Below are 13,984 nucleotides of genomic sequence, written 5' to 3'. Positions count from 1 at the left end.
TGCCCCTCTTAATTTTGTAAACCTCTATTAAATCTCTTCTCAATCTTCTACATTCCAAGGAACAAAGTCGTAACCTATTAAATCTTTCCTTATAACTCAGGTCCTCCAGTCCCTGCAACATCCTTGTAAATTTTCTCTGTACTCTTTTAACCTTATTTACATCTTTCCTGTAGTTATGTGACCAAAACGGCACACAATATTCCAAATTAGGCCTCACCAATGTCTTGTACAACTTCAAACTAACATCCTATCTCCTGTACTCAATACTTTGCCAATGACATTGAGTGTAAAAGATTATTTTAAGTATGCTTGTGGGCATATTAGAATGAGGACTAGAAATTTATAAGTGTGGCCTCCCTACAATAGTAAAAGAAAACCACAATGAATTCTGGTGACTGGGCCCTTGGTTAATCAGTCAGTTGCTTCTTTGGGACAACTCTTAAAGAACAGAAACAAATTGAGAAAATAATCAGGATTCCCCTCGTTTATTTGGAACACTGCGCCACTTAATTGGGGCAGGAGACGGTGGCTGAACAGTTGCTAACTAGCGCCAGTCGCGTGCACTTGTATGCCCGTTCAACACTACACCATGCTTAGAGGAAACAGTTTGTAAATACATGTTTCTGCTCAAAAAGCAGTGATTTTTGTCACTGATAACTGACAAGAAATAACAGTAAGACAATGCAGAACTGCTCTGCTTACTGTGGTTTCAAGCACTCTAGTTTGTGATGCCAGGAATGACTGGGAGTAAAAATGAAATGATTTCACTACTTCAACAAGTTGGGAACTATGAAGAATTTGAAGGCATCGATAATCATCTTGAACACTACATGAAAATGAAGATTTGGAGGATGTAATCGTCAAAAGCATTGTATGAAGGTTGTCCGTTATCTGCACTAGGTGCCTGCGCTGATCTTATAAATTTACAGTTAATCAAAATATCATGGCAGTACACTGGATGAATTCCTCTGTCAATTTCTATTAGGAACCAATACAGCTTTATACTACTGGAATAGTATTGGTATTGTTTAAACTTGTTCTGTATTTCATTTAAATATGTAATTTGTTACTCAGTTAAAGAGGAGTCTGTCTTTTTCAAACCTATTGAACTATTGCCATGAAACTTCTGCTAATTGGGGCAGCTGCTTAATTGGGGCCAAAACTTATTGGTCCTGATGTGTCCTAATTAACCAAATCCACTGTATCCAATAAATGGAATACAGCAGCTGTCCATTTCATGCTTCTTGTAAAAATTGCCATGTTTCACAAACGGACATGAAAATTGAAAATTTACCTTTTTTCAAGAATTTTCCAAACACAGAAATGCTACATTAACATCTTCAGTACCCTAGGATAAATGGCATGTTTTGGCAAAGGCATTATTGGGAGAATTTGTAGCAACAGTAATATATCAAACAGATAGCTGATATTTGCTTTTTCTGTTTGATGCTTGTCCATGGTATCCGAAACATTTCTGATACATTTTGGATATACCGATAGTTTCATTATGAAAGATCAGTCAAATAGTTAAACTTTAAAATCAAATTCAATGCTTATGCATCAAATGTTATGCACATTAGGTATAAAAGGTAATCTGTTAAAGATATGATCTCCTATTCATTAAAGTTTTAATCCTCATTCTAATTTGCATAATTTGTTCTAAATGAATAAGAACTGCAAACACATCCAATACTTTGCTAATGGAACTTTGTTTCTATACAATTCTTCTCAAATCCAGGTGCATATATATTATGGGTTGTGATTCAAATGTGTACTCAGTGAGGGGCATGAAGGGAAATAACTCCAACCATTCCCTGGCCAGATCTATCTGTCCATCATCTTTCTCCTCATATGTTCTACCAGTTGCTTGCCAGCCTAACTTATCCATCCCTCTCACCTCTTTAGTATAGCTACTCCCCCTCGACTGATACAGGAGCTAGACCCATAATGCATACGTTACTCCAGGTATGGTCTCATTGATAACCAATAAAACCCTACTTTTGTATTTAATTTTTCTCACAACTTTCATAACTTTTTATGTCCTCTTCACAATTTAGTTTTCAACCTTTATTTATATCATTTCCAAACTTAAAGCTAGGAATAGGATATATAATATAATCTACAGTACTATACAAAAGTCTTAGGCACATATACATAGCTAGGGTGCCTAAGGCTTTTGCACAGTACTGTGTATTATGTTGGAAATAATTCAGAAAATGTGTAGCTTGGATGGTTGATGGTTGGGTTAAGTTATTCTCTGATCTTGGCAAATTACTTGCAAATGTTTCATCACCATATGAGGAGACATCATCAGCACGCTGTGAATTGCAGTGTGTCTTCCAAATGCTTGGCCTTTGATATACTTATCAATTAGCTGATTGATCATCATTACAGAAACTCAATTGTGATGTAGGGAGGAAATCTCATCACTGATTGGTTGCATGGCAAACCTTGTGTGTTGTGGTCTGGAATTTTGCCTGAATTGACTCATAAATAGAATTAAGGTTTACATGTCGGTTTGCAGAATTGTTTGTGGAAAACCATGTTTCTAGGAATTCTCTTGCATGGCACCTGTTTGCTTGTGTCATGACCTTCACTGACGCCCAGTCGAATATGCACCCCTCGCGATCTTCATGGATAGAGACTAGTGAGAGCTGGTCATGCCACTTCACAGCCAGTTGACTTACATGGATCCTTGACGATAGTTTTCTCCCAGTTTAGCCAACATAATATTTGCTACAGATCCTGCACTGGATTTTGTAGACCTCATTGGTCTTGTTCAATAGCTTCATTCATTCTTTTGGTATGCAAAGTACTCTCCTCAATGTTGGCTTATTTCTGCTTCCCAACCACTTTCCTATTTTAACCAATATATAGTATTGTGCAAAAATCTATGTGAAAGGATATGTAGTTGTTGCAAAGATGAAAATTTCATGACATCTCTGGAAACTTAAAAGATTCAAGTCCCTTAAGATTCAAGAATCAAGATTCAAATTTATTTATCATGTGTTCATTACAGAATACAATGAAATGCATTGTTTGCATGAACAACCACCACACCCAAAGGGGTGCTGGGAGCAGCTGACGAGTATCACCATATATTCTGATGCTAACATAGCATGCCCACAATGCTTGGCAGAATAATACAAAGCAGAACAACAAAACAACAATAGCAAAGCAAGCCCTGATCCTTCCTCCTACCTCACGCACATACAGTGCCTATAAGAAGTATTCACCCCCTTGGAAGTTTTCGTGTTTTATTGTTTTATGACATTGAAGCACAATAGATATAATTTTGTTTTTTGACACTGATCAGCAGAAAAAGACTCTTTCATTCAAAGTGCAAACAGATCTCTACAAAGCAATCTAAATTGGTTACAAATATAAAACACAAAATAATTGATTGCGCAAGAATTCATACCCCCTCTTTAATATGACACACCAAATCATCACTGGTGCAGTCAATTGGTTTTAGAAGTCCATAATTAGTTAAATAGAGATCTGTTTTTGGAGACCTGTGTGCAATCAAGCTGTTTCAATTGATTGTAGTAAAAATACACCTGTATCTGGAAGGTCCAATTGCTGGTGAGTCAGTACCCTGCAAATATTACACCATGAAGACAAAGGAACACTCCAAGCTACTCCATGAAAAGGTTATTGAATAGCTCAAGACAGGAGATGGATGCAAGAAATTTCCTGTCACTGAAAATCCCTTGGATTATAGTTAAGCCAATCATCAAGAAATGGAAAGAAAATGGCACAGCTGTAATTCTGCCTAGAGCTGGCTGTCCTGAAAAACTGAGTGACCGTGCAAGAAGGGGACAAGTGAGGGAGGCCACCAAGAGACCTATGATAACCCTGGAGGAGTTACAAGCTTCAGTGGCTGAGATGGGAGAGACTGCGCAGACAACAACTGTTGCCCAGGTGCTTCACCAGTTGCAGTTTTATAGGACAGTGGCAAAGATAAAGCCACTGTTGAAAAAACTCACATGAAGTCTCAGTAAGAGTTAACCAGAAGGTATGTGGGAGAATCTGATGTCAGCTGGAAGAAGATTCTATGGTCTGATGAAACCAAAGTTGATCTTTTTGGCCAATAAAAACACAAAATGCTGGCAGAACTCAGCAGGCCAGACAGCATTTATGGGAGGAGGTAGTGACGACGTTTCAGGCTGAAACGTCGTCACTACCTCCTCCCATAGATGCTGTCTGGCCTGCTGAGTTCTGCCAGCATTTTGTGTTTTTATTTATTTCCAGCATCTGCAGATTCACTCCTGTTGCCTTTGATCTTTTTGGCCATCAGACTAAATACTATGTTTGGTATCAGCCAAACACTGCTCATCATCAAAAACACACCATCTGTACCATGAAGCATGTTGGTGGCAGCATTGCAGAAGGCCCTGTGTTACGAAGGTGAAGCAACTCTGAGGGGCCGAAGGGTACAGAGTCGCCCCCCTCCTTTTTGAGAATCGCAAGATCGCTATTATTTCAGGTCTGAGACCCAGGAAATCAGAGAGAGACACACAGAATACACAACCAGGTGGAATGTGTCCGGATGTCAGTGGAAGGGAACCACTGACTACTGCTATTGTCTCTTGGAGAAGGAATTGTGTATTGAGTACTGTACTATTCATTGAAACCCCTCAGGGGACAACCAGAGTGGGCTGGTTGAGGGATTGCATCATCCCAACCTGATTGACATCTGAGACCCCGTGAGTAAGGATAAAAGAGGGGTCTGGGGAATACCTCTTTAGATGCACCAGGAGAAATGCTAGAGATCCAGGGACAGTGTTTTATAGCAAAAGCCGGTGAGAGCTCGTGTGCGTCCTCCCTTGCCTGGGTGGCAGGCTCATCACGGAAGAACGGTTTAGCTAAAGGAAAGGCCACAAGTGAATGGCCACGACAACGAGACACCTGACGGATCGAAATCATAAAGGAAGGTTGGAAAACCCGTAGCGGTAAATGTTCCCATTATCTCTCTCTCTCTCTCTCTCTCTCTCCAACAAATTGCAACACAGCGACAACCAAAAGACGGCAGCTTGTGTGAACTGCAGTGAACTTTATATTTCCATCAGACAATACATTATCCCCTAGACAAGGATCGAGCTTATTTCTTATTGATTATTATTATACCCGCACTTTTAGGTTTAGTATTGAGGACGTATATTATCTGTATATTTGCACTGATATTATTTTTGTGTATTTTTACTAATAAATACTGTTAAAAATAGTATCATCAGACTTCAATGGACGTCTCTATCTTTGCTGGTAAGTAACCCAGTTACGGGGTTTGTAACACCTGGAAGGCTTGTGAAGGTAGAGGGTAAAATTAATGCAGCAAAATGCAGGGAAATCCTGGAGGAAAACCTGATGTAGTCTGCAGGAGAACTGTGACTTGGGAGAAGATTTGTTTTTCAGCAAGACAATGAACCTAAACTTAAAGCTAAAGCTACACAGGAATGGCTTAAGAACAACAAAGTTAATGTCCTGGAGTGGCCAAGTCAGACCTCAATCTAATTGAGAATTTATGGTTGGACTTGAAAAGGGCTGTTCACTCACGATCCCCATGCAATCTGACAGAACTTGAGCAGTGTTTTAAAGAAGAATGGGGAAAAATTGCAGTGTCGAGATGTGCAAAGCTGTTAGAGACCTATCTACACAGACTCAAGGCTGTAATTGTTGCCAAAGGTACAGCTACTAAATACTGACTTGAAGGTAGTGAATACTTATGCAATCCATTTTCTGTTTTATATTTGAAATTAATTTGGATCACTTTGTAGAGATCTGTTTTCATTTTGACACAAATGAGTCCTTTTCTGTTGATCAATGTCAGAAAAAGCTAAATTAAGTCCATTGATTCAATGTTGTAAAACAATAAAACATGAAAACATCTAAGGGGGTGAATAATTTTTATAAGCACTGTACATAGCTGTTTAACCCCAGGACAGACCTCCAGCAGACTCAGACTTGGGCCTGCAGACATTGGGCTTCAACCACCCCAGCAGACCTGCAGAGATTCACAGACTCAAATTCAGCCAATGGGCCTCAACATCCAGATTTCTGATTCAACCCTTTGGGCTTAATCCTCAGCATTGACCCCAGGACATGCCACTCACCAAACACCAGGTATCAGACTCTGTCTTGCTGATGACAGAACCCCAAACGCAAGGGTTGAACTCAGGTCTCACTAATTTGTGAACCCAAAGGGTCATCGGAACACATTCCTCCTGCCCGCATGGAACCCTGACCCCTGAACTCACAGACCTTGGGGGGTGGGGTCCTTGTCCACTTTTTCCAGGCTTACATCCAATCATGGATGTCTCATATTCTCATCACTGGCCTTCAAATCTGGAGTGGGGACTTAGGCGCTGGCCTGATTGCTAATTCCCTCACAACCCTGTCCCTAAACCCTAACATAACTCTCAATTCCTCTTTCTGTTCCTGAACCATTCCCACAAACCTAAAAGAAAACAATTAAATCTCAGCCACGGCTCAATAGAGGGTGCAGCTCAGTGCCATCTTGATTTTCTTGATTTGACATGAGGCAGGAAGAGTACTGAAATAACCTGTACTTACCCAGGTGAATGGGGTCACAGCTGGCCAATCCCAATACAGTCCAGATTCTAAATGGGCTGCACAATAGTGCAGAAAGAGCTGTAACCGCCTCATAGGTCTAGCAACCTGGGTGCTATGGATGTAGCACAGGGGTTCCCAACCTTTTTTATGCCATGGACCAAAACCATTAAGCAAGGAATCTGTGGACTCCAGGTTGGGAACCCCTGACTGAGTGTGTGTGGTTTACACTTTCTCCCAACAAGGTGGTAAGAGTGGGCTACCTCACCTCTTCCCCTCTGATCCTCAACACAGGTGCCCCTCAGGGCTGTGTCCTAAGACCCCTCCTTTACTCTCTGTATACCCATGACTGTGTCACCACCCACAGCTCCAATCTGCTAATTAAATTTGCTGATGATTCTATACTGATTGACCTAATCTCAAATAATAGAGGCAGGCTACAGAGAAGAAATCATCACTCTGACACAGTGGTGTCAAGAAAACAGCCTCTCCCTCAGTGTTGCAAAAACAAAGGAGCTGGTTGTGGATTACAGGAGGAATGGAGACAGGCTAACCCCTATTGACATCAATGGATCTGGAGTTGAGAGGGTGAACAGCTTTAAGTTCCTTGGCATAAACATCAACTGAGGATCTCACGTGGTCTGTACATACTGGCTGTATAGTCCAAAAAGCACAATAGCGCCTCTTTCACCTAAGACGGTTGAAGAAGTTTGGTATGGGCCCCCAAATTCTAAGATCTTTCTATAGGGGCACGATTGAGAGCATCCTGACTGGCTGCATCACTGCCTGGTATGGGAACTGTACTTCCCTCAATCTCAGGACTCTGCAGAGAGTGGTGCGGACAGCCCAGCGCATCTGTAGATGTGAACTTCCCACTATTCAGGACATTTACAAAGACAGGTGTGTAAAAAGGGCCTGAAAGATCATTGGGAACCCGAGTCACCCCAACTACAAACTGTTCCAGCTGCTAACATCCGGGAAACGGTACCACAGCATAAAAGCCAGAACCAACAGGCTCCGGGACAGCTTCTTCCACCAGGCCATCAGACTGTTTAATTCATGCTGACACAACTGTATTTCTATGTTATATTGACTATCCTGCTGTACTCAGTCTGAATGGATGAAGAACAACAAGGGTATTTTATAAGACCATAAACCAATAAGATATAGGAGCAGATTTAGGCCATTTAGACCATCGAGTCTTATCTGCCATTTCATCATGGCTGATCCAATTTTCCTCTCAGCTCATCTCCTGTATCCATTCATGCCCTGACCAGTCAAGAATCTATCAACCTCTGCATCCACAGCAAGCTGTGGCAAAGAATTCCACAGATTCACTCTCTGGCTATTCTTTGGAGAGAAAGATATTTCCAGATGAACCTCCATTAACACATGTAGGAGTGAACTTCTTTGGACACGGTGAAGAGGAATGGGGTCATATTCACCTGTCTAACTATACAAAGTAGCATCTTGTTTAGACACAGATGCCTTTGTGAATGCACTTCAACGCTTTATAGCAAGATGAGGGCAGGTGCGATTTCCGTGCTTTGATAATGCGATAAACTTTCCTGGGGCTGAGTGTATGTTGCGAGAAGCCATTCAGAAGTGGAATTAGTCACGGATCAGAGATATCCTTCTTTAAAAAGGAACTAAATGGATTTTAACCTGCCCAGCTGGTTCACCTCATGGAGAAACATGGGAGAGGTTGATCAGCTCTGTACAAAAGATCTACAATTCCACCATGAAGGTACAGAATCTTGACGAAGAGTGTTTCCACAGAGTCCTTTGTGAAGTGGAGGATATTATCATGTTCATCTAATTATTAAATCATTCTCCAATCCCAATGATTTGGAAGCACTAGCACCCAACAGTTGTTGCTTCTGAAGACCTCACCATCCTTACCTTCAGGAAAATTCCAAAAGGGAGATATTAATGCTCATCCAATAGGTGTCAAACTTGTTTTGGAAACATTGGGTCAAGAAGTATTTACTACAGTTACAGAAATGTCAGAAATGGTCAGGTATAAAATGAAATTTTCTCCCAAAAGACATTGTACTTGTAGTTGACAACAGTCCCTCAAAATTCATGGATCGTGGGAAAAGCCATTCAAGTCTTTCCAGATATAGGGGGATTTGTGCAGCAGGTGCGCAACAAGACCAAGACCAGCTGTGTGGACAGGCCTATAACCCAGATCAATCTTCTACAGTAGGCAGAGCTTTGAGGACACTTTATGACTTTGACTTGTGTTACTGACTTGACGGAGAGTGGTGGTAAAGATCACTCTGTACCAGGCTTAATGCTGGTAACAGAGGTTACAGAACTTGACTGAAAGAAGTAAGAGGGCATTGCATGAATGTTAAGATGTTTGTTCTTGAAGATTTCATTGTCTCCTATTTTTAGTAGTATGTAGTTTTAATTATTGTAATGTAATAATTAGGGGCTGGGATGTAGGAGCCACGTATCTATTTGCTGTCCGTCTGTGTTGTATTTTGTGTTTATGTTTATTATGGGTAATTTGCATGTGGGTTGGGACGTGGTAGTAGCAAATGAGTACAGTTACATATTCATGCTTAGTTCAGATTTTGTCTAGTTGCAGCTGAAGGGTGATTTTTTTTGTTGATTATTAATTTCTCTATAATGCTAAAATTGCTAATTTAGTTCAACTGCTCAGTTACGCTAATTAGAATGTTAATTTTGCCATATCGCTAGTCTTGTTAGTTTTTTATCGCTACAAATTTTTCATCTTTGCTGGTTTCATAATAAAGGATTGAAGGTACCATTTTTTGACTTTGAACTCTAGTTACTTTAGAAGCGCGTCATACAGTGTCATTTTCTGAGCGGTTTTGATTTGTTTTCAAGTAAAAATTTACAAGAGCCTTTGGTGAAATACCAACTCCCCTCATATTCCTAATGAAGTATGGTCTCTGGCCGTCTTTGTGATTGTATCAATGATGAACAAGCAAGAGGATGCGGGAGTTAAGAACAGGTGGAAGATCCCAGGCCTTGCCACATTCCCGGTCCCAAGCTTTAAAAGATATTATATGATAAGCCAGCTCTGCTCACACATCTGGCCAATTCTTAGATCAAGCAGCACCTTTTTTGATGTTTTGCACTGATTGTGAATACACCTCAGGTCTTCAGCAGAACCTCATGTAGTTTTCTTAATACTATCAATTAATATTTCCATGTAAATACTTCCAAGGTAATTAATGGAATCAGTTCTAAAATGTGTTTTCTAAGCTACAAGGTTCAGGTACAGGTCAGAGGATTATTGTGAAAGAGCTTACTGAACAATGGGAAATAGTCCAAGCTTTTTCTTGACGGTAAATAGGCCAGGCACTTATTAGAAACATCGAAATACCTACAGCACAATACAGGCCCTTCGGCCCACAAAGCTGTGCCAAACATGTCCTTACCTTAGAACTACCTAGGCTTACCCATAGCCCTCTATTTTTCTAAGCTCTATGTAGCCATCCAGGAGTCTCTTAAAAGACCCTATTGTATCCGCCTCCACCACCGCTACCGGCAGCCCATTCCACGCACTCACCACTCTCTGCGTAAAAAACTTACCCCTGACATTTCCTCTGTAACTATGTCCTCTTGTGCTAGCCATTTCAGCCCTGGGGGAAAAGCCTCTGACTATCCACACAATCAATGCCTCTCATTATCTTATACACCTCCATCAGGTTACCTCTCATCCTCTGTTGATTCAAGGAGAAAAGGCCGTTCACTCAACCTATTCTCATAAGGCATGCTCCCCAATCCAGGAAACATCCTTGTAAATCTCCTCTGCACCCTTTCTATGGTTTCCACATCCTTCTTGTAGTGAGGCGACCAGAACGCACAGTACTCCAAGTGGGGTCTGACCAGGGTCCTATATAGCTGCAACATTACCTCTCAGCTCCTAAATTCAATTCCACGATTGATGAAGACCAATACACCATATGCTTTCTTAACCACAGAGTCAACCTGCGCAGCTGCTTTGAGCGTCCTATGGACTCAGACCCCAAGATCCCTCTGATCCTCCACACTGCCAAGAGTCTTACCATTAATACTATATTCTGCCATCATATTTGACCTACCAAAATGAACCACCTCACACTTGTCTGGGTTGAACTCCATCAGCCACTTCTTAGCCCAGTTTTGCATCCTATCAATGTCCCATTGTAACCTCTGACAGCTCTCCACACTATCCACAACACCCCCAACCTTTGTGTCATCAGCAAATTTACTAACCCATCCTTCCACTTCCTCATCCAGGTCATTTATAAAAATCACAAAGAGTAAGGGTCCCAGAACAGATCCCTGAGGCACACCACTGGTCACCGACCTCCACGCAGAATATGACCCATCTACAACCACTCTTTGCCTTCTGTGGGCAAGCCAGTTCTGGATCCACAAAGCAATGTCCCCTTGGATCCCATGCCTCCTTACTTTCTCAATAAGCCTTGCATGGGGTACCTTATCAAACACCTTGCTAAAATCCATATACACTACATCTATTCTCTGGATCCTAGCCTTCTCAGCACCATTTACTAAAAAAGTTAGCGTTAGTTAAAAATAAAAGTAATAAAAGAGAGTGGTAGCTGTGTGGAATGAGCTTCCAGTAGAAGTGGTAGAGGCAGGTTCGGTATTGTCATTTAAAGCAAAATTGGATAGGTATATGGACAGGAAAGGAATGGAGGGTTATGGACTGAGTGCAGGTCAGTGGGACTAGGTGAGAGTAAGCGTTTGGCACGGACTAGAAGGGCCGAGATGGCCTGTTTCCATGCTGTAATTGTTATATGATTATATGGTTATATGGTTAATTAAAATTAATATACACAAAATGCTGGAGGAACTCAGCAGGTTAGGCAGCATCCATGGAAATGAGCAATCAGTTGACATTTGGGGCCGAGACCCTTCTTCGAAACTGGAAAGGAAGGGGGAAGATGCCAGAATAAAAAGGTGGTGGAAGGGGAAGAAGGATAGCTAGGAAGTGATATGTGAAGTCAGGTGGGTGGGAAAGGTGAAGACTGGAGATGAAGGAACCTGATAGGAAAGGAGAGTAGACCACAGGAGAAAGGGAAGGAGGAGATGCACCAAGATGGGTGATACACAGGTGAGAGGAGGTAAATTCCAGAGTGGGGAATAGAAAGGGGGGAGGGCAATTATTTTTATACCAGATGGAGGAATCTATATTCATGCCATCAGGTTGAAGGCTACCCGGACATGATGAGGTGTTGCTTCTCCACCTTGAAGGTGGCATCATCGTGGCACAAGAGGAGGCCATGGACCAACATGCAGGGATTGCTCCCTTGGTGACTCTCTTGTCTCTTCCCACTAAATCCACTCCTGGCACGTATCCCTGCAAGTGGCCAAAGTGCTACACCTGCCCATTTACCTCCTCCCTCACTTTTAATAAGGGCCCCAAACAGTCCTTTCAGGTGAGGCAACACTTCACCCGCAAATCTGCTGGGACCGTCAATTGCATCCAATGCTGCCAATGTGGCCTCCTCTACGTTGATGACACCTGGTGTGAACTGAGGGACCGCTTCGTCGAGCACCTCCGCTCCATCCGCCAAAACTGAACTTTCCGGTAGCCCAACATTCTAATTCTGATTCCCATTTCAACATGTCTGGCCAAGGCCTCCTCTTGTGCCACAATGCTGCTTTGGATTTCCAGCATTTGCAGGATTTCCTGAGTTTATAATTAGAATTAAGAAAGTCTTTAAAAAAAAGTTGTTGAATGCAACCTTTTTGAGAGTGTATTCCTCATCGTTTCCCTTGTCACTACACTACCTGCTCACACCACCAAGATTCTGCACTCCTCCCACACTTCCACTCCATCACTCCAAAGCCAAACTAACCCGTTCTTGAGTATTAAAACAGTCCTATGAGAGGTAGTATTCTCTGCATATTATCAACATGGAGAAACCTTGAGTACTTTCAAAAATATTAACAACAATCAATCTATGATGGCACCATAGGAATTATAAGGCAAAGCACTATCAACCGAAATAAGAATGTCAGGTCATTTAGAATGTAGAATACAATAATGAAAATGGATAACATATTAAGGTAAGCATTGCAAAATACACATAAGAGATCTGGTGAATATCTAGGGAAACAAAAGTCTTCTTGAGTGACTGTTTTCTAATTGCGATGTCACAACTTGTACAATTAATCAACATCACACAAAATGCGACTACGACTGTTCTGTATGTAAGAAAATCTCCAGTCACTGATAATTTACTTGGAATTTTGTGCATTCTAAATCCAATATTTACTGTAATCCATTCCTTACCTCTGAGAGTCAGCTTTATTCAGGAGCATTTCCCCCTTCAGTAGAGCATCTGAAGTTGCATCCTCGATTGCGAGGCCCAGAGTCTTATGTTCTTTAGAGAGTTCTGGCAAACTAAGTGTCTTCGTATTAAGTTGCTTCAACTTATTCTCTATGCCTCCCAGTGCATCAAATCCCTTTCAATGGAAACACAATATCAGTAAACTATTCTACATCGTACATAGATGTACAAACGTACAACAAGCATTTAAGTAAACAGAAAGCCTCTAGCTAACATGGAAAACATGGTGATACTTATGTATTGCAGTATTAGTTGGTTGCTTTTAAACAGCTCTAAAATTTTATTGTGAATTTCAGATAACATTGAGGTGTATAAAGCTGCTATATAGCCAAAAGCTTTTCTTCTCATGGTTATCACTTAAGAAAGGTTCAAGTAGATAAAGCTCTTTTCGTTATTGATGCACCATCAATAACTCTCGGAGATGCGAGGCGAGATATAGGCTTTTATTGGCTGGAAGAAAGAACAAGCAGCAAGTGACCACCACACAACATCCTGGAGACTGAGGCCGGGACTGTGCCTCCAATCGCCTTTATACCGGGGTCCGTGGGAGGAGCCACGGTCTGTGGGAGGAGCCACAGGAGCAGTCAGCGGTGGGGGGGGGGGGGGCGTGTCCAGACAGGTATATGTAGTTCACCACAGTTATCAAGTAACTAAAGTACAGAATATTCAGAGATTTCAATCCATGTTATTAGCTTTAATGATGAGACCCATTTCTAGCTGCGAAATCATATTGCAGTAATTGTAAGGCCCATCAGATTCATTCACTCAAAACTAGAATTACTGTATGTATGTTGGCTAGTGAAAGAAGAGAGGGTAACTATTGAAAACATACAAGTACCAAGAAAACCAGTGTGCAAAGCTTATGTCTTGCACCTGATATTCAGCTTGATCCTATTTTGATTAATCACGTTTTTACTTTATTTGGTATCTCTTTAATGAGCTTTCTAAATATTATTTTATGGGATTTCATTAACTTATTCTGATTGAATTATTACCTCTGCAAATGGTCAGACCTTTACCTGGAATTAGTGGGCAAATGCAAGTTGGGGTTTTGGGAAATATCAGCACCA

The 13,984-nt window shown here is 41.4% G+C and overlaps 1 protein-coding gene across 5 annotated transcripts in view; it reads right to left on the bottom strand.

The window, feature by feature from the left end:
• Nucleotides 1–13,984, bottom strand: part of ccdc141 (coiled-coil domain containing 141) — a 144,881-nt gene that overhangs the window by 93,344 nt on the left and 37,553 nt on the right. For all 5 annotated transcript variants that reach the window (XM_073047113.1, XM_073047112.1, XM_073047114.1 and 2 more), the window contains one exon: nt 12,857–13,029. In XM_073047113.1, the coding sequence (XP_072903214.1) occupies nt 12,857–13,029 (173 nt within the window). The remainder of the gene's footprint in view (nt 1–12,856; nt 13,030–13,984) is intronic.

This window comes from Hemitrygon akajei, chromosome 5 (genome assembly GCF_048418815.1).
Source record: "Hemitrygon akajei chromosome 5, sHemAka1.3, whole genome shotgun sequence".
In the NCBI taxonomy this organism is placed as follows: Eukaryota; Metazoa; Chordata; class Chondrichthyes; order Myliobatiformes; family Dasyatidae; genus Hemitrygon; species Hemitrygon akajei.
Note: the sequence above shows the minus strand (reverse complement) of the source record. Positions and strands in the feature narration are given on the sequence as shown.